This window comes from Salvelinus fontinalis, chromosome 1 (assembly GCF_029448725.1).
Source record: "Salvelinus fontinalis isolate EN_2023a chromosome 1, ASM2944872v1, whole genome shotgun sequence".
Classification (NCBI taxonomy): domain Eukaryota; kingdom Metazoa; phylum Chordata; class Actinopteri; order Salmoniformes; family Salmonidae; genus Salvelinus; species Salvelinus fontinalis.
The window spans coordinates 40,915,063-40,933,861 of record NC_074665.1 but is presented as its reverse complement, the minus strand read 5'-3'; the positions used below and the strand labels follow the sequence as shown (position 1 = coordinate 40,933,861).

At 41.4% G+C, this 18,799-nt stretch overlaps 2 protein-coding genes and 1 long non-coding RNA gene across 4 annotated transcripts in view; 1 reads left to right on the top strand and 2 right to left on the bottom strand.

The window, feature by feature from the left end:
- Positions 1–907: 907 nt before the first annotated feature.
- Positions 908–11,363, bottom strand: prrt2 (proline-rich transmembrane protein 2). The gene is made up of 5 exons (XM_055921330.1): positions 11,087–11,363; positions 9,905–10,195; positions 9,203–9,507; positions 6,428–6,557; positions 908–4,301 (listed from the first exon to the last, which is right to left on the bottom strand). The coding sequence occupies exons 2-5, from the start codon at positions 10,143–10,145 to the stop codon at positions 4,285–4,287; spliced, it is 693 nt and encodes a 230-aa protein (XP_055777305.1). The 5' UTR covers positions 10,146–10,195; positions 11,087–11,363; the 3' UTR covers positions 908–4,284.
- A 91-nt stretch (positions 11,364–11,454) lies between these two features.
- Positions 11,455–18,735, top strand: LOC129854374 (uncharacterized). Its single transcript, XR_008759293.1, has 2 exons — positions 11,455–11,545; positions 18,660–18,735. It is a non-coding gene; the product is annotated as an uncharacterized LOC129854374 (long non-coding RNA).
- The window catches only part of kif22 (kinesin family member 22), a 41,658-nt gene continuing 34,561 nt past the window's right edge, over positions 11,703–18,799 (bottom strand). For both annotated transcript variants that reach the window (XM_055921214.1, XM_055921204.1), the window contains exons 12-13: positions 14,501–14,560; positions 11,703–12,073 (exon numbers count right to left, since the gene is read on the bottom strand). In XM_055921214.1, coding sequence (XP_055777189.1) covers positions 12,044–12,073; positions 14,501–14,560 — 90 coding nt within the window. In that variant the 3' untranslated portion in view covers positions 11,703–12,043. The remainder of the gene's footprint in view (positions 12,074–14,500; positions 14,561–18,799) is intronic.

Genomic DNA, 18,799 nt, shown 5'->3' with positions numbered 1-18,799 from the left:
CTCATAGCAAAGGGTCTGAATACTTAAGTAAATAAGCAGTTCATTTTTAATACATTTGCAAACATTTCTAAAACCCGTTTTCGCTTTTTCATTATAGGGTATTGTGTGGAGATTAAATAAACAATTTTCCTCATCAATTTTAGAATACGGCTGTAACATAAAATGTGGAAAAAGTCCAGGGGTCTGAATACTTCCATTTTGTTCAGTGTTTTCATCTTCAGTGATGAGTTGAGGATTAAAGTTGATGTTGCACTAATGCTCTAGCACTAATGCTCCTGCAAGCAAATGGCAGCTGTGGACTGCACTGTCCCTTCCCTCCCCCCTACACTCTAAATGGACTTTACGACCAGTCTTTCTCCCGCTGAGGTACAGAGCATGCAGTTGTTAAGACTAACCGAATCTGGATTTATAGGTCTGGATCCATTCATTGATTGTAGTCAATAAGGACAAAAGGAGAGCATTTAGATGAAAATGCATTCAAAGCTTCAACCCATACGAGTCAGCATTCCCAAGGTGAGCAATACTCAGAAATGTTGCTGGAATACATATGACGTCCATAATAAATTATACAGATTCAACCTCAATATCTACACAACGTCAAAACAAGATAAAAATGATCGATCTCACTAACTTTTACCAAGACGTGTTAAGCTTTCTTTCTTGGTGCTAATCGTCAAAGATATTCTGCCTGCTCATTAGAACTATCAGCGTTTTTTTACCTGTAGGCCCCTCACCCTCAAATGTCTTGCTCTTCCTTCTCCCCCTCTTCACTCCACTACATGACAACAGTAAGCACTCTTCATCCCCAAAGCTGCCATACTCTTAACTGTATGACATGCATGCACTCCCACACTCAACAGTTTTCCCTCTTATTTCAAGTCATGTTGTGATAGACTAAACAGACCAATTTTCATGCAATGTGTCTTTATTAAGAATGTGCCTTGGAAGCATACAAGTATCTCTAGTGCCAGGTTTTCTTATCCATGTGATTTTGGTTGTACTTCTATAAAATTGTCATACATCAATGAAAATCAACATGCCAATATCCACATAGATTATAGTAGCCAATGGTAATACAAAGACTGCAAAATACTAATTAACAAAGACTAGCAGACTACCTCTCCTGTCCACATTATAAGAGCTATAATGTTAACTCATAACTATGAAGACTCCACAATATATATGTTACCTTACCTGCAGACACAATTAATTTTAACATCTAAATACTAACAGAGGGGAAAAATGCCTAATACATTAAATCATACAGAAAATTTGCATTAGGGTAGGAATTGCTGTTGATGGACTTTGAGGTCAAGGCATAGTAGTATCTAAATTAAAGGTAGTCTCAGAGACATGACCGACGCATTAAGTAAACAACGTAGTGGGTCAATTTCTGCAACAACTAAGAGCGTGGAAGTGTGAGGCTCATCTTCTCTTCCGTGCACCTGTGCAGATACTGTGTGTGACCGTGTGAGTGCGAAGCCTTGCATCTCGCTCATCAATATTGGCGATGCTGCTCATGGCAATGTCATTTCATCTACCTTAAACTTAAGTTCCAATTTAAAATAATTCCCAATGAAAAGTGTTTGGGCAACAGGAGTTGTGGGAATGAAAGGTAGGTACTAACCAGAAACGTTGCTTGGATTCAAGGGTAGATACATTTAAAAAAAAAAAAATGTTTATCCATCAATTTATTCACTTAATTGTGGCGTTGTTGATTGAAAATTGATTCAACATTTTAAATGCAGGGTAAAACATTTTATTTTAGCCACAGCTAAGCAAAACACTACAGGAATAACAGGGGCATAATTTGCATGTTCGAAATTTGTGGACAAATCACTTCAAGGAACTTCAAACACGTTACCATCCATTTACGAGAGTAAAGTCATACTGTGTATCTATCCATATATGTATATATATAAAAATCACTACAGCTGTGATGGAAACATGATGTTTCGGTCCAATTTTATAAATGCCGACAGAATGTTTTCATTCGACGTGGTGGGATCTTTTTGTGTTGGTAAAATTAAATATGCGGTGTTAACACTAGGCGCAAATATTGATATAATAACCATCATATCGAAGTAAACTTGGAGTCATGTGATGATATGGTGTGGTTCCTCCCACTACAACTCGGGGAAACCATGCGGTTTATTAGGCTACAGATTAAATAAATTATGATGAACTTCACAGGGTGGTGAACGTTCACGGTGATGAGACACACTCCTTCCTAATAAATAGAGGGTCTTATTCAGATGACATGATGATCGATGCTCGACTGCCGTTAGAAAAATTAAATATTCTTGCTCTTATCCGTAATAATCTCATGTAGGCTTGTCTATTTGTACTGTGTCTGAGATCTGTTGGCTAGAGCGCACGTACCAGAACCAGAGTTGGCACATTAACTATTAAATGCAACAGTTTGTGACAAAACTATCGGTCGAGTTAAAAATGCAATGGAAACACATTGAATTAAGCTTTAAAAATCTAATTGCGTGCACTACAACGTCAAGCACTGGTTTGTATCCGCAGCAATTCTGTTTGGTGAAAAATATTCACATTGTCTTTATGCAGATTATGAATGAAAAATCTGTCACCAAATGAATGGAAACCTGGCTATTGACTTGAGTTGATTTGGCCAAACCATTTTTACCATCAACAATGCCCCTTTTGCTTCCATTGTGTTCTAGTTAGCTGTGGCTATTTAAACAAATCTGAACCCTGCACCTAAATGCCTGGATCAAATCGACAACACAATTAAGCGAATAAACCAATGAAAATGTCAAGTGAACTGAACCTTCCCTTTAAAAGTCCACCACTAGATGCCCAGCATGAGGATCAGATACCCACTTGATTCAATCGGAACGATTACAGATTATATTCTCTGGGTCCCCATACACTAAATACCCAGGGGATCTTACTGTATTTCCAGTATCGCCAAAGTGAAGACTGGCAATTCATTTTATTGTGACCAGCCACAACAGTGCAGTGACTATGTAATTTGGTATATGCATGGACACACACCACGGCCATCTATCATCGATAGCTCAGTACTTCAAAAGCATCAGATTATGAAACGTGTGGTTTAAAATCTAAAACATTATACAAAAAGGGACAATAAATAAAGTTTCACTGATTCAAAATGGCAGAACTTTAACAATTCCCGGATGCTGTAAATAACCTGCTATGATTTGTTTTTAGGTTTTTCCACTTCTCTGGTCAGCAATGCTCTCATTCATTAACAGTCTAAAGGCCCATCCTCAGTGTGGAAAATGGATATAAAGTCACTGAATTACATATCATTTTGTGTTCCTCCTGCCACCCATTTTGTATCCATTTCACCTTATTTCCAGGTCCTAAGCCAAACACATGGAAATACACTGTATATTGCGGTCACCAAAAGCTTTAAAGCACAATGACAACTTTATTTTTTGGGCACAATTGTGTCCTTTACTTTGACTTTGCTTCGTGCCCAAGAAATGTTTATCCCTTCCATCTTCTCAGCAGTTGTGTGTTGGTGAGCGTCGTTCCCGCCTGCCCTCGCTCTTAAATTACAAAATGGCTAACAGTAGCCTGAAAGACAGGAAGGATATGCACTGACTGAAACTAGAATCTAAGCCTATTCAGAAATGAAAGGGGAATTCTTCCTCTGAAATTAATTTCCTCTGAGTTTCTATTGCACGGCAAATCCCTCAAGCACCTTCATGTACTGATGGGATTTTTATGCCAAGCTGAATTTCTGATGTGTCCTTTCGTCAGGGCAATGAAGGATGGACTAAGCAGACATTTTGTTGTCCTCCAATGATTGTAGGTAATCAAGCTCTGAAACAATCCTCCCAGTTTCTCTCACATCGATCACACCTCCTTTGAACAATCTCTTCTGTTGTTGTTGTCATCCTCTCTCACTACATCTCGTTTTCGGTCTGTCTCTCTGATCATGGCCAGTGGTTGAGGTAATGGCGCCTTGTCAAGGACAGTGTGCAGTGTTGGGCAGAATACAAAGTAAGGGATTATTCCGATCGTCTGTTTCTCCACTGCAAGATCCATCATTGGAGAAGCCCAGACCAGTTCGGAGTGGAAGCATCTTTGCATATCGTTTTTTCATTAACAAAGGATTTACGTAATATCAATTATAGAAAGGTATGTAATATCAGGTGTATAATATTCATAGCATGTCCAGTTAATGACTACACTGTAAGAGACGGTAAAAAAGGAACAGTCAGCTAGATAGATCCCGTTTCCGGATATCCAACTGTTAGATCCTGTTTCACGGCAAGACGATACTCAGGATTTCACATTTACTAAAAAAGAAAAAAAGGAACACATCAGCAGTTAGTAAAGCAATTTTTCATTCTGCCAGCTCAATATGGAAGTAGAAGCAAACAGAGCTAAAGAGAACAGTTACATAACGTATCAAAAAGGGCTACCGGCCCTTTACCTCCAGTTGTGTGTACAATATGCAAGTTTTAGTTCCAGTCGCTGCTCTCAGTGAGTTAATTAGGACATCTCTTTGGCTTAAGACCCGACGGGATGGACATTTTTTCACATTCAAAAACAGACAAAGTACTGTTGTTAAGCATTTGATTGAACATAAGTGAACTAAACAATCCCACATGGGTCATTTCATTTGAGTGATTGACCCAGCTTTTTGGCTGTGTGAGTATTTTTGGAGTGAGCCAGTGGACACACACAAAAGTCCTGGGCCCAGTTTCCCAAAACGCATCTTAAGGCTAAGAATATTGTTAGAACCTTTGCACGAGCAAAAATCTCTGAGCGGTTTCCCAAAAACATCATTATCAAAGTTGCACTTACATTTGAGTTAATTAGCAGACGCTCTTATCCACAGCGATTTAGCGGAGCAAATAGGATTAAGGGCCTTGCTCAACGGCACAGAGATTTTTCACCTAGTCGGCTTGGGATTCCAAGCAGCGACCTGTCGGTTACTGGAGCAACACTCTTAGGCTCTAGGCGCATCACTTAAACGCTTGTTATTTACCAACTGCCTCAGACCGCTAAGTGAGTCGTTAGATGCTCTTTTGCATCACTTTATACACAGAGGTTCTCCACTAAACACAGAATCAAGCTTTTTATCTGGTCTCTCAGTGACCTCTGATAACTTCAGAACGAAGTTGACTACAAATACAAAGTCGCCAATGTCTTTGCAATTGTTACGAGCAAAGGATAGACATGTTTCAAACGAAAACCGAGATGACTGCATTAAAAAATAAACAGTATAGACTACATAGGCCTATACATTTTTTTGTTTGTTGTTGAAATCAATTTCATGTTCAGTCAACTGAGTTCTATTTAGCTAAATGTAGGCTACACTTTGTCATTTTTGCCTCAAGATATTTTATGATCTGTAACATGTGCGCAATGATGTGCCAAATCTGTGATTTTGTGCATTATAGGGTAGGCTAAGCATTCGAATAAGCCACCTCAATATTTGCAACCTTATAGGCGATAACATCGCTCTAGGAGCTGATCCATCATAAATATGGTGAAATAATTCTAATGTTAAGGTAAAATTCGAATGGAAAAAGCTGATGAGAGAGCAGTGCTGATTTTTATTTAATTTTTTACATAAGTAAAAAATAACGACACACTTAGCGAACGTTCTTTCGGCGCGGAGTTTTGGGAAGCATGTTACATCTTCGGGAAGTTGTCGGAAACGACGTGTCGTTAAAAACACTCGTAAGCCTAAATTCCATTGCTATAGGGAAACTGGGCCCTGTTTGATTCCTCTAAAACGCAGCCTTCCTTGCTCCCTGTAGATCAGGGCTGTCAAACTCATTCCATGGAGGGCAGTGTCTGCTCATTTTTGTTATTACCTTTTAAAATTTGTCTCCAATGAAGACCTAGACAACCACATGAGGAGTTCCTAACTAATTAGTACAACGGAGGGGTGAAAATCCGCAAACACTTCATGGAATGAGTTTGACACCTGCGCTGTAAATGACCAATGATCTTTAAGTGATTGGATGATTAGATAAGTGAAATCAAAGTGATCACCCTAATGTTTTTGGGAAGGATATCAAACCCTCATAAGTCCCATAGGCCCCTGAGCTTAAGTCCATGCATTAGCTCTGGGAGAAAACAAGTCTTCAGGTCTCAGGCATGGTTACTCATCACACAAGCGTAATTAACAGAACCCTTTTTGGTACACTTTCACTAATCCAAATGAGACATCAGGGAAGGAAGGAGGATTGCATTTCAAGTCCTCAAGAGTGCCAGCCATGGGATTTGTTGGAAAGGCTTTGAGACTTCTGGTAGGATTCAGAAATTAAGAGAGTAGGGCCCGTATTCATGTTGATCTAGGATCAGTTTTGTCTTAAAGATCAAAGACAAAACTGATTCTCGATCAGCACTCCTACTCTAACTCTTTATGAATACAAGCAACAAGAGGTTGGCCAACTGTGATACTCACTCGCCAGGTTTACAATGCAGGCAATGATGATGACTGTCCCTCCTATCAGTGACACTGTAGAGAGCATCCTGGCGAGACGACCCAATCGTCGAGCTCCATCCAGGTTGCCCTGCTCCAGACTGTTCTTGGACTAGGAAAGGAGGAAGGAAGCAGTTGGTTAGTTATGGACTGCTTAAAGGCCCAGTGCAGTCAAAAATATGATTTTACCATGTTTTATAAACACTACATGACCAAAAGTATGTTCGTCGAACATCTCCTTCCATTATCATGGGCATTAATATGGAGTTGAACTGACGCGTTGGAAAGTTGGCATCCTATGATGTTGCCATGTTGAAAGTCACTGAGCTCTTCACGAAGGCCATTCTACTGCCAATGTTTGTGTGCATGGCTGTGTGCTCAACTTTATACACCCGTCAGCAACAGGTGTGGCTGAAATAGACAAATCCACTAATTTGAAGGTGTGTCAACATACTGTTGCATATACAGTGCATTCGGGAAGTATTCAGACCCCTTGACTTTTTCCACACGTTGTTACATTACAGCCTTACCAACTTACCTTATTCTAAAATTATTCAATTGTTTTTTCCTTCATTAATCAACACAAAATACCCCATAATGACAAAGCAACATTTTTTTTTTTTTACAAAAATATCACATTTACATAAGTATTTCAGACCCTTTACTCGGTACCTTGAATTACCTTTGGCAGTGATTACAGCCTTGATTCTTCTTGGGTATGACGCTACAAGCTTGGCACACCTGGATTTGGGGAGTTTCTCCCATTCTTCTCTGCAGATTCTCTCAAGCTCCGTCGGTTTTTTACAGGTCTCTCCAGAGATGTTCGATCTGGTTCAAGTCCGGGCTCTGGCTGGGCCACTCAAGGACATTCAGAGACTTGTCCAGAAGCCATTCCTGCGTTGTCTTGGCTGTGGGCTTACGGTCATTGTCCTGTTGGAAGGTGGACATTTGCCTCAGTCTGAGGTCCTGAGAGCTCTGGAGAAGGTTTTCATCAAGAATCTCTCTGTACTTTGCTCCGTTCATCTTTCCCTCAATCCTGACTAGTCTCCCAGTCCATGCCGCTGAAAAACATCCCCAAAGCATGATGCTGCCACCACCATGCTTCACCGTAGGGATGGTGCCAGGTTTCCTCCAGATGTGACGCTTGGCATTCAGGCCAAAGAGTTCAATCTTGGTGTCATCGGACCAGAGAATCTTGTTTCTCATAGATTCCTTTAGGTGCATTTTGCCTCCAAGTGGGCTGTCATGTGCCTGTTTTTTACTGAGGAGTGGCTTCTGTCTGGCCATTCTACCATAAAGGGCCGATTGGTGGAGTGCTGCAGAGATGGTTGTCCTTCTGGAAGGTTCTCACATCTCCACAGAGGAACTCTGGAGCTCTGTCAGAGTGAGCATCGGGTTCTTGGTCACCTCCCTTAACATGGCCCTTCTCCACCGATTGCTCAGTTTGTCCTTGTGGCAAGCTCTAGGAAGAGTTTCGGTGGTTCCAAACTTCTTCCATTTAAGAATGATGGAGGCCACTGTGTTCTTGGGGACCTTCAGTGCTGCAGACATTTTTTGGTACCCTTCCCCAGATCTGTGCCTTGACACAATCCTGTCTCGGCGCACTACGAACAGTTACTTCAACCTCATGGCTTGGTTTTGCGATGACATGCACTGTCAACTGTGGGACCTTACATAGACAGGTGTGTGCCTTTCCAAAATATGTCAAATCAATTGAATTTACCACAGATAGACTGCAATCATGTTGCAGAAACATCAAGGATGATCAATGGAAACAGGATGCACCTGATGTCAACTTCAAGTCTCATAGCAAAGGGTCTGAATACTAATGTAAATGAGGTATGTTCTTTTATTTTCAATACGTTGGCAATTTTTTTTATAAAAACCTGTTTTCGCATCATAAGGATTTTTTATCCATTTTAGAACAAGGCTGTAATGTAACAAAATGTGGAAAAGGAAAGGGGTCTGAATAGTTTCTGAAGGCACTGTATAGTGTATATTTCCACACTGAGGTTGGAATAATACTGTGAAATTGTGAAAATTAATGATAATGCCCTTTTAGTTTAAGAGCCGTTTGAAAAGACCACCTGAAATTTCATCCTGTTTTGGTGGGACGGATTTTTGGCTTTCCAAGGTGACCATGCTGTAAATTAGTTAATAGACCAATAAGAACAATTATTTCAAACCTCTCTGCCAATAACAGCTATTTTTCAGCTTTCACCTGCACACCCAGACCACTCCCAGATAGTTCTAGTAAACAACTCACCCGTTGCTAAGAAGCAATGTTTGTTTCTTTTGACCAGAAATGTACTTAATTGTTACCCAGAAATGGTTTAATAGAGATAAAAACAGACTAACACTAACTGCACAAGGTATTCTGAAGCCAGACACAAAGCTGGTAGCTTGGTCCCAGATCCACAAACAGATCTGGGACCAGGCTACAAAGCTAGTGCTAACCGTCAATAACACCACAGCAGTCTAAGATGAATAGAAGTCGTTTCTGATAAAGGTACAGACATTTCTGATGAATATGAAACCACATGCATAAAGGCAAAGGTCTTCAAAGCTGTACTAAAAATAGTATTTAGCAAACATTGCAGAACATTTGACACTAAAATGTGACAGAAAGAGGAACACAGTTGTCTAGCAGTAGTCCTGCAGTTCAATCCCCGGTCTTGCCACTCCCTTACTGTGCTATAATCCTTCTCACCAATCTCCCCATCTACATTACTAACCTGTCAAAAGAAAGAGGCTTACCATAACAGAGTAAACAAACCCCACAATGTTGATTGGCCAGACAGGGCAGAAGCAAGCCAGCACAGCCAGTATTAGGTAGTCTTTAGGCTTGGCTCTGTCAATGGGTGGGTTGGTGGCGATGCTGGAGTGGCGTGAGATGGAGGGCCGTGGGGAGAAGGCGGTGTAGCCGATGGATCCGGCACGACTCCCCTTCCGGGTCTTGCTGTTGTGGGGGTGGTGGGAGTAAGAAATGGACTGCTGCCTTCTGGGAGGTGAGGAGATGACTGAGGAGGTGGTGTCAGCAGGGGCTGGGTGTATACCATTACCTAGAGAGGGGGGGGGATGTGGATGAAAGGCATCAGTAAATGATTGAACTAGTGTCCCCTGAGCACTAGTAGACCAGAATCTTATGTTAAATGGATTTGACATGCCCCGAACTAACCGTCTAAGCAAGCGTATGTTGTACAACAGTCCTGTATTCCGCGGGCACACAATTAACTTAAATGAGTCTGAGCTTAAAACGTTTGGGTTGTGTGGTCTAGTGGTTAGTGCCGCAAACCCTGGCACAAAAAAACAGTCGGCATGGGGTCAAATCCGACCCAGTGCCCTTCTGACTTGCAACTCTGCTTACTTTCCTATCTTCTCTCCACTATCCTACGCACCAATAAAATACACAAGGAGCGGGACTGCGCCACTGCATAAAAATGTTTTATCATGTCTTACTGTTCTCCATTTTCTCATTGATCACAATGACCAGTTCCCCTGCCGTGGCTTGACTCAGGCAGGGCCCAAAGCTGGTGGTGGTGCTGTGGATCTCTTGTTCCTCCATCTCTGGTGGGGACGTGACAGTCACAGCGATGATGGGAGCTGGGCTTAACAATGATGCATCTTGGTCCAATAGGGACGGCTGTTCCTCGCCTGGCCAAATGGCGGGGGCTGGGTTCGTGTTTGTGTTCAGAGCCATGTTGATAACAAAGGAGTGTGCTTGTGGGCTTCTGCTTACCTTCTATACACCTGGGGGTTAGACAAAGGGGTTGAACAAAGACAAAACAAAACCTGTTCACCAACTATTGTTTACACTCTGTTCAGAGCAATTTGGTATTTTACTTATTGAATCTGTACTCACTGGCATATGAGCGCACATTATAATCATAACCTTTAGTATTCCGGGGGACTTAGGGTCTGCCGAGAAATTATGACCAGTTTTTTTTCTCCCAATGCTCTGCTTATGCAATAGTAAATATAACAGGAAAGGCTAAGAGGCCAAACAGCTATTTTAAACACTGATCTGGACCTATACCGCACAGGGGAGAATTAATACAAAAAATAAAAGGCCTGTGTATTGAATAATAAATAGATGACAACATTTTATTATACATTTTTTTAAGATATAAAAAAAGGCAGCTGGGCCATGTTTTTATAAAATAATGCTAATAATATTATTGGCAAAAGGTTTATGTACAGGTGTGTACAGACCTGCTAGTATTTATTGACGTGTTCATAACCACTTTCTGAGCACAATGGGGTATATGATTGCAGGCTACTTAGCACAGAACAATGGGACAAAAAAATATATTTAAAAAAAAGGTAACAGGGAAGAGTGAAGACATATGGAAGGAGAGTGAAAGGGGAGGGGTATTATACAGCTACAATTATGGGCTAGAGCATTGGATGCAAATTCTAAAAAGCAAACGTTTACCAAAAGGGAAATGACTGTGGCAAAAAAAACGATGCACATGCAGCAATGTAGGCTTGCATGGAAAACATAAAAAAACGGGATAGGACATAAGTACCCACATTCTCAATTCAAAGCCGTTATCACGGCCTATTGGCATTCTACACAAAACGTTGTATTGAGGATAATGGCATAAGCAAATTGACGATGGTAAAATATTATCAACTCACCTTTTATCCAACGGATTCTTCAAAATACCCGAAATGACCCGTGATTTTGCATGATAGTATTTTCATAAGCGAACCCAATTGCATTCAGCGATTTATTATTCGTTACAGCCTTCAGTATGTTTGCATGCGCAACTCTAAAGTATGTTCCCTAAATACGCGCATCTCTTTTGCAATATTCTGGAAGACGTGTACAGTACTGAATTACGTGATGTAGAGCCCTTTCGAAATGCTGCGCTTCGGGGGTGGGGAGGGTGCAGAGAATGTGGATCAGATAAGAGGGGGAAAGCGTGAAATGAATAAACTGAAATAAACCCAGCCTACGTGCAGGGGGAGGGATGGATTGACAGCGCAGCACCCGACAGAAACGCATCCTTTTTGTCGAATGCCTCATTTCCCAATGCCACATTTACGCGATAAAACGATTGCCAACAGTTTACTTCAACGCCTTCCCATATTAAGGTATGTGTAATAATTTGGGTTATCAAAATGGAGATACCCTTCCACGTGTTCTGCTATTGTCATATTTCACCAATGGTAATATTATTTTGAACAGTGTTGTTGGCTATACATTTATACAAGCAAGCCACATCCTTGAACAACACATACCACATGTAAGTAAGGATTTTAAAGTAGAGACATTTATTGAACGGCAATATTGCGCCATCGGCTGGAATAGCCCAAATACTACAAAAACATCTCAAAATAAAACAAGGACAGATATCACATTTTCGCAAAATATAATAAAAAGTCATACAAGTAAACGCTTGCTGACCACCTCTTATAAGAGGTGTATATACACAGACATATCACGTCATACAGTTCTAAATGAAGAGTCAGAGAGTGGTAAATAATCAGAGAACATTCTTCAAAAACATAAACATTAAAATGTGTTAGAGAAAATAAAAAGGCAAAAATATTGGAAGTACAGGAAAAGTAGACAAAGACCAGATAGCAGAATCACGTCCCCATCATGCTGAGAATGTTGGCCTGTGAATGAAAAGAGAAAACAGTCACGCACCATAAAAGCCTTGCTTAAAGCTTTATTCTTTAATATGGACCAAGAGGACACCCGACGCCTAATGGCCAAACGATAGTTAGCGCCTGGGTTGAATTCATTAGTGTAAATGTACAGTGTAGCAAAACGCTTAGCTGTAGAAAACGTAAACATGCGTTCAGGTAGTCCCTCCCATTTTGCCACTTTGTTTCGGTTTTATTCCTAGTGAATACAACCATGGAAATATCTTACACATGGGCCATTCACGTCTGCTACAACAGTGTTTTAAGGTGTTCCACAAATACTCCAGAGAACATTGGGTTTTCAATGCATCGGGTTATCAATACAATTCGTGCTTAAAAATCCATCAAAAGGATATCCCAGCTAACACCAAACGTTCCCACAACTTTAGAGAATGTTCCCTTAAGTCTCAATAGGTCATTACCTAATGTTTTCAGAGGAATGTTCTGGTGCTGTGCAAGGACTGTTTCCATGAGACCATTTCCTAAATATCAAAATGGAACATACCCAGAACGTGGTTACCATGTTCTCAGAACATTCAGTATTAATGGTCTAGACATGTTTCGTTGGAATGTTGCAAGAATATTCCATTGTACAGTTTGAGGGTTAGGAGAATATTTAAAATCAACATCACACCAAACAAACAGAAAATGGACGCCACATTCTCAGAATATACGATATTAATGCTCTGCACACGTTTCATGGGGAAATCATTTTTTGTCTATTTCCCAGTTTGTTCCGGGGACCTACCTAAAGACTTTTATAGGCCACCGCCGAATGGTCCAAAATAAATGTTATCCCTCACAAAATATGACTTGTTTCTTTACACACCACACCTTGTTACTGCTGCCAAGCCCATTAGGGCCCTGATTGGTGAACCACTGATCCATTTACAGCTCTTTGTCTGTTGGCAAGGTTACCCAAACAGTGCTTTTGACATAATGTTATCAACTTACACACTTGACATACATGATTCCATTGTGCACGTTCATTTAAACAGTAATTATTATTCAACATGTCCTCACCTGGGATTTGAACTCACAACCTCTTGGTTCACTGCATTCCGATCTTCCTGCTATGCCACCTGCTATCTCATTGTCTAATGTTGGTGGTGCATATTGCTCAGTTTTAATGTTACTCCTTAATCACCATGATAAATAAAATCATTTTATTGAGTGTACTTTTAACAGAGATGAGGTTTACTTTGAATTGCAAAGTGTACCAATACAGGTGAAATCAGTCATTGACACAGATGCGGTGGCGTAGCAGAAAAATACTGATTTTAGAGATGAATAATGTTACGGTCCTCACTACTACTACAACAACAAAAAATACTTAAATACAGTCATTTAAAATACTGTAGAATTTCATGAATTCCTATAGAGAACTGCTACTACTGGGGAGAGCCAATACGTCAGACTGTTGGCTTCAAAGCCTCGCAAAGGCCAATACATAGCATCAGGAACCCAGGGTTTATAGACATCATTGTGTTGAAAGCACTGTGTGTGTGTGTGTGTGTGTGTGTGTGTGTCCTTAACCTTGCCAACAGACTGAGCTGTAAATTGATCACTGGTTTACCAATCAGGGCCTTGACTGTCTCGGCAACAGTAACCAGGGGTAATATGTAATGAAACAAGTTTTTCTATTGGAACCATCAGGCGACCTGCTAAAATCTTCTTTAGGGACGTCCCCGGGAGAATCCGCAAACTAGACAAAAACCTCCATGATGCAATGAAAGACTGCCCCATGTTTTAAACCTCCTAGGACACAGGAATGTTATTGTAACGTTGCAAAAAAAATTGTCTAGAAAATGTCTCCTTTTTGGAGAACATTGCAACCATATTCTGTTTATGTTTAGTATGATGATGTTGGAATACTCTCCTAACCCTCACCGAAACATGCTAAATAGGTTCTCAGAAGATTTTTGCAAATATAGATTGAATGTTCCCTTAACTAACGGAAAACTGAATACTCAAACATTTAGGGTAACATTACAAAACGGTCTCGGCCCCTAGAATTGTTAGCCGAGATAGCGGTGAAGCTCGGCAAAGAGATCATTGATGAAAATCTGCTCCACAGCGCTCAGGACCTCAGACTGGGGTTCTACAATAGATTTCTCACCATTTCTCTTATTTACTGAAGAGTGACTGGAGCATAAACCATGTTCATACCCTGACACTTTCAGTAAGACTTCCTGTTCAAGTGTTGGGGCATTTTTTTTGTAAGCGTTACATTTTCTTGACAACATCTATACCATGTACCAATGTTCCATTTCCAAACCAAAACACAAGAGTGATTGTGCTGGTGTTTTTTCAGATTACGATACCACAATGAAAGATGGGGAAAGAGTATTGAGACTAACCCAGATATATTCTATGGAATCTGCTTGTCAGTCTTACCTTAATGAAGGAGGAGAGCCTTTTGGCTGTGATTCCCTCGATTTTGGTTAGATCCTCCAGCTGGAATAAAGAGAGATATTGGCATTAGAACCAGAATGAATGAAACTCAACTTAAATTGTATGTACAGAGCATTTGGAAACTATTTAGACCCCTTGACTTTCTCCAAATTTTGTTACGTTACTGCCTTATTCTAATATTTCTCAATCTACACACAATACCCCACTATGATGAAGCGAAAACAGGTTTTCAAAATGTTAGCAAAGTTAATAAAAATGAAAAACAGAAATGTTATTTACATAAAATTCAGACCCTTAGCTATGACACTCGAAATTGAGCTCAGGCGCACCCTGTTTCCATTGATCACCTTTGAGAGGATTCTACAACTTGGAGTTCACCTGTGATAAATTCAATTGATTGGACATGATTTGGAAAGGCACACACCTGTCTATATAAGGCCCCACAGTTGACAGTGCATGTCTGAGCAAAACCAAGACATGAGGTCAAATGAATGTTCCGTAGAGCTCCGAGAGAGGATTGTGTCGAGGCACAGATCTGGGGAAAGGTACCCAAAAAAAATCTGCAGCATTGAAGGTCCATGAAAACAGGATCCTCCATTCTTAAAATTGGGAGAAGTTTGAAACCACGAAGAATCTTCCTAGAGCTGGCCGCTTGGCCAAAGTGAGCAATCGGGGGGAGAAGGGCTTTGGTCAGTGAGGTTACCAAGAACCCGATGCTCACGGACAGAGCTCCAGAGTTCCTCTGTGGAGATGGGAGAAACTTACAGAAGGACAACCATCTCTGCAGCACGCCACCAAATCAGGCCTTTATGGTAGACTGGCCAGACGGGAGCAGCAACTCAGTAAGAGGCACATGAGTTTGCCAAAAGGCACCTAAAGGACTCTGACCATGAGAAACAAGATTCTCTTGTCTGATGAAACCAAGAATGAACTCTTTGGCCTGAATGCCAAGAGCCACGTCTGAAGGAAACTTGGCACCATCCCTACAGTGAAACATGGTGGCAGCATCGTGCTGTGGGGATGTTTTTCAGCAGCAGAGACTGGGAGAGTAGTCAGGATCGAGGGAAAGAAGAACGGAGCAAAGTACAATGAGATCCTTGATGAAAATCTGCTCCACAGCGCTCAGGACCTCAGACTGGGGTGAAGGTTTACTCTCCAACAGGACAACGACCCTAAGCACACAGCCAAGACAACGCAGGAGTGGCTTCGGGACAAGTCTGAATGTCCTTCAGTGGCCCAGCCAGAGCCCGGACTTGAACCCATTCTAACATCTCTGGAGAGATCTGAAAATAGCTGTGTTGCGACGCTCCCCATCCAACTTGACAGAGATTGAGAGAATCTGCAGAGAATGGGAGAAACTGCCCAAATACAGGTGAGCCAAGCTTGTAGCGTCATACCCAATAACACTTGAGGCTGTAAATCACTACCAAAGGTGCTTCAACAAAGTACAAAGAAAAGGGAATACTTATGTAAATGTGATAGCTTCAGATATTTCATAAATTTGCACAAAAATCCCCAAAGCATTATGGGTGTAGATTCATGAGAGAAAAAACACAATTGAATACAGTTTTGAATAAGGCTGTAGCGTAGCAAAATGCGGAAAAAGTCAAGGGGCCTGAATACTCTCCGAATGCACTGTGCTTGTGTATATACAGCTCTGGAAAAAATTAAGAGACCACTGCAAAATTACCAGTTTCTCTGGTTTTACTATTTATAGGTATGTTTTTGGATAAAATGAAAAGGTTTATTTTATTCTATAAACTATTGACAACATTTCTCCCAAATTGTCATTTAGAGCATTTATTTGCAGAAAATGACAACTGGTCAAAATAACAAAAAAGATGACGTGTTGTCAGACCTCGAATAATGCAAAGAAAATAAGTTCATATAAATATATATATTTTTTTGTACCCCCTTTTTCGCCCCAATTTCATGGTATCCAATTATTAGTAGTTACTGTCTCGTCTCATCGCTACAACACCCGTACGGACTCGGGAGATATGAAGGTCGAGAGCCATGCGTCCTACGAAATACAACTCAACCAAGCCGCACTGCTTCTTAACACAGTGCGTGTCCAACCCGGAAGCCAGCCGCACCAATGTGTTTGAGGAAACACCGTACACCTAGCGACCTGGTCAGCGTGCACTACGCTCGGCCCGCCACAGGAGTCGCTTGTGCGCGATGAGACATGCCCTACCGGCATGGACCTCCCGGTCGCGGCCGGCTGCGACAGAGCCTGGGCTCGAACCCAGAGTCTCTGGTGGCACAGCGACGCAGTGCCTTAGACCACTGCGCCACCCGGGAGAGCCCATATTAATTTTTAAACACAATACTAATGTTTTAACTTAGGAAGAGTTCAGAAATTAATATATTTGGTGGAATAACCCTGATTTTCAAATCACAGCTTTCATGCGTCTTGGCATGCTCCCCACCAGTCTTTCACATTGATGTTGGGTGACTATGCCACTCCTGGCGCAAAAATTCAAGCAGCTCGGCTTTGTTTGATAGCTTGTGACCATCAATCTTCCTCTTGATTACATTCCAGAGGTTTTCAATGGGGTTCAGGTCTGGAGACTGGGCTGGCCATGACAGGGTCTTGATCTGGTGGTCCTCTGGTGGTCTAGGGCACTGCATCGCAGCGCTAGCTGTGCCACCAGACTCTGGGTTCGCGCCCAGGTTCTGTCGCAGCCGGCCGCGCCCGGGTGGTCCGTGGGGCGACGCACAATTGGCCTAGCGTCGTCCGGGTTAGGCCGGTAGGGATATCCTTGTCTCATCGCGCACCAGCGACTCCTGTGGTTGGCCGGGCGCAGTGCGCGCTAACCAAGGTAGCCAGGTGCTTCCTCCGACACATTGGTGCGGTTGGCTTCCGGGTTGGAGGCGCGCTGTGTTAAGAAGCAGTGCGGCTTGGTTGGGTTGTGTTTCGGAGGACGCATGGCTTTCGACCTTCGTCTCTCCCGAGCCCGTACGGGAGTTGTAGCGATGAGATAAGATAGTAATCACTAACAATTGGATACCACGAAATTGGGGAGAAAAGGGGGTAAAATGTAAAAAAAATAATAAAATAACAAAATAACAATAGCGAAAGCACATAGACGCTGTTAGCTAAATGCTAACAAGCAAAAACGAACCAACTAATTGCAAAGACAGGCAAATCCAGCACATACAGTTATAAAAGCATAGCTAGTAGCTACCAAATTGTATTTTCTGTGGGTGTGGATATTTACAAACAAAAGTGAACAAGAGAAATTGTGCAAATGAACAAAGTTGTTATGCATGCTTTTCTGAAGGAAGAGCAGCATGTGTACACGGAGCAGAGGGGGGGGGGGGACGGAGGAGAAAAAAAAGCTAATACGAAGCACAGGGGAAAAGATGGCAACAGCACAGATAACTAATCAGAGGTCTTTGACTTCTGGCAGAAAGCCATTCTAAGATATCCGATGGAAAAATGTTTGTAGTGAATTGCATACAATTGTACATGACAATTGTCATCTCATGTGCGCAGCACACAGAGACTCACCAATAGATATAAAACGCAATAGACTCACCAGCTCCCGCTTTCTCCCGTTCTGCTATTTACAATCAAACATGTGACTCGCACAATTAATCTGGGGAACTATGGTAAACTTCATAATGTAAAATTATGTGAAAGGTGAAATAAGATTAAATCTGCTTTATCGCCTAAGGGATTGCACAAGTTGACTGCAGGTATTAACTTAAAAGGATCTAAAAATATTCAAATTTATTTAAAAACTTAATAAATAGTTTGGACGGTATTGAAAAACTATCGTGTTTTTTTCTCCAAATACCCCGGTATGCAGCCCAAACCTAGTGACAGTAACCAAAGGATAATCAAAAACCTGTGTGTACACACAAAAGATGATACAATGCGTATCTAGAGGAAACACAACATTGTAAATCAGGTAAAAAAACAGCTTGTGACAGCAAGTAAGCACGACATTCGCAAAACCCCTTTGGTTACTGTCTGTCATTTTAAGTTCCATTACACTTAAATGTATATAAAACCTAGGACTCACATGCCATGCAATGCCCCCTGTAACTATTGTCTGATCTGTTTATGTTGTGTTTGAACCGTCTGTGATGCTGTGCTGCCACTAGTATTTGTTGTTCTTACTTTTTACAGTGTAACTGGGTGCCTTGAAAGGACGGCGTGTCAAATAAAATGCGTCATCATTCTGATGGTGACAAGTTGGCTGAAACATTGGTCTCAAAGTATTTGTTTTACTTCAAGAGTGAGAGCTACACCCATTCCCCCCCCCACTA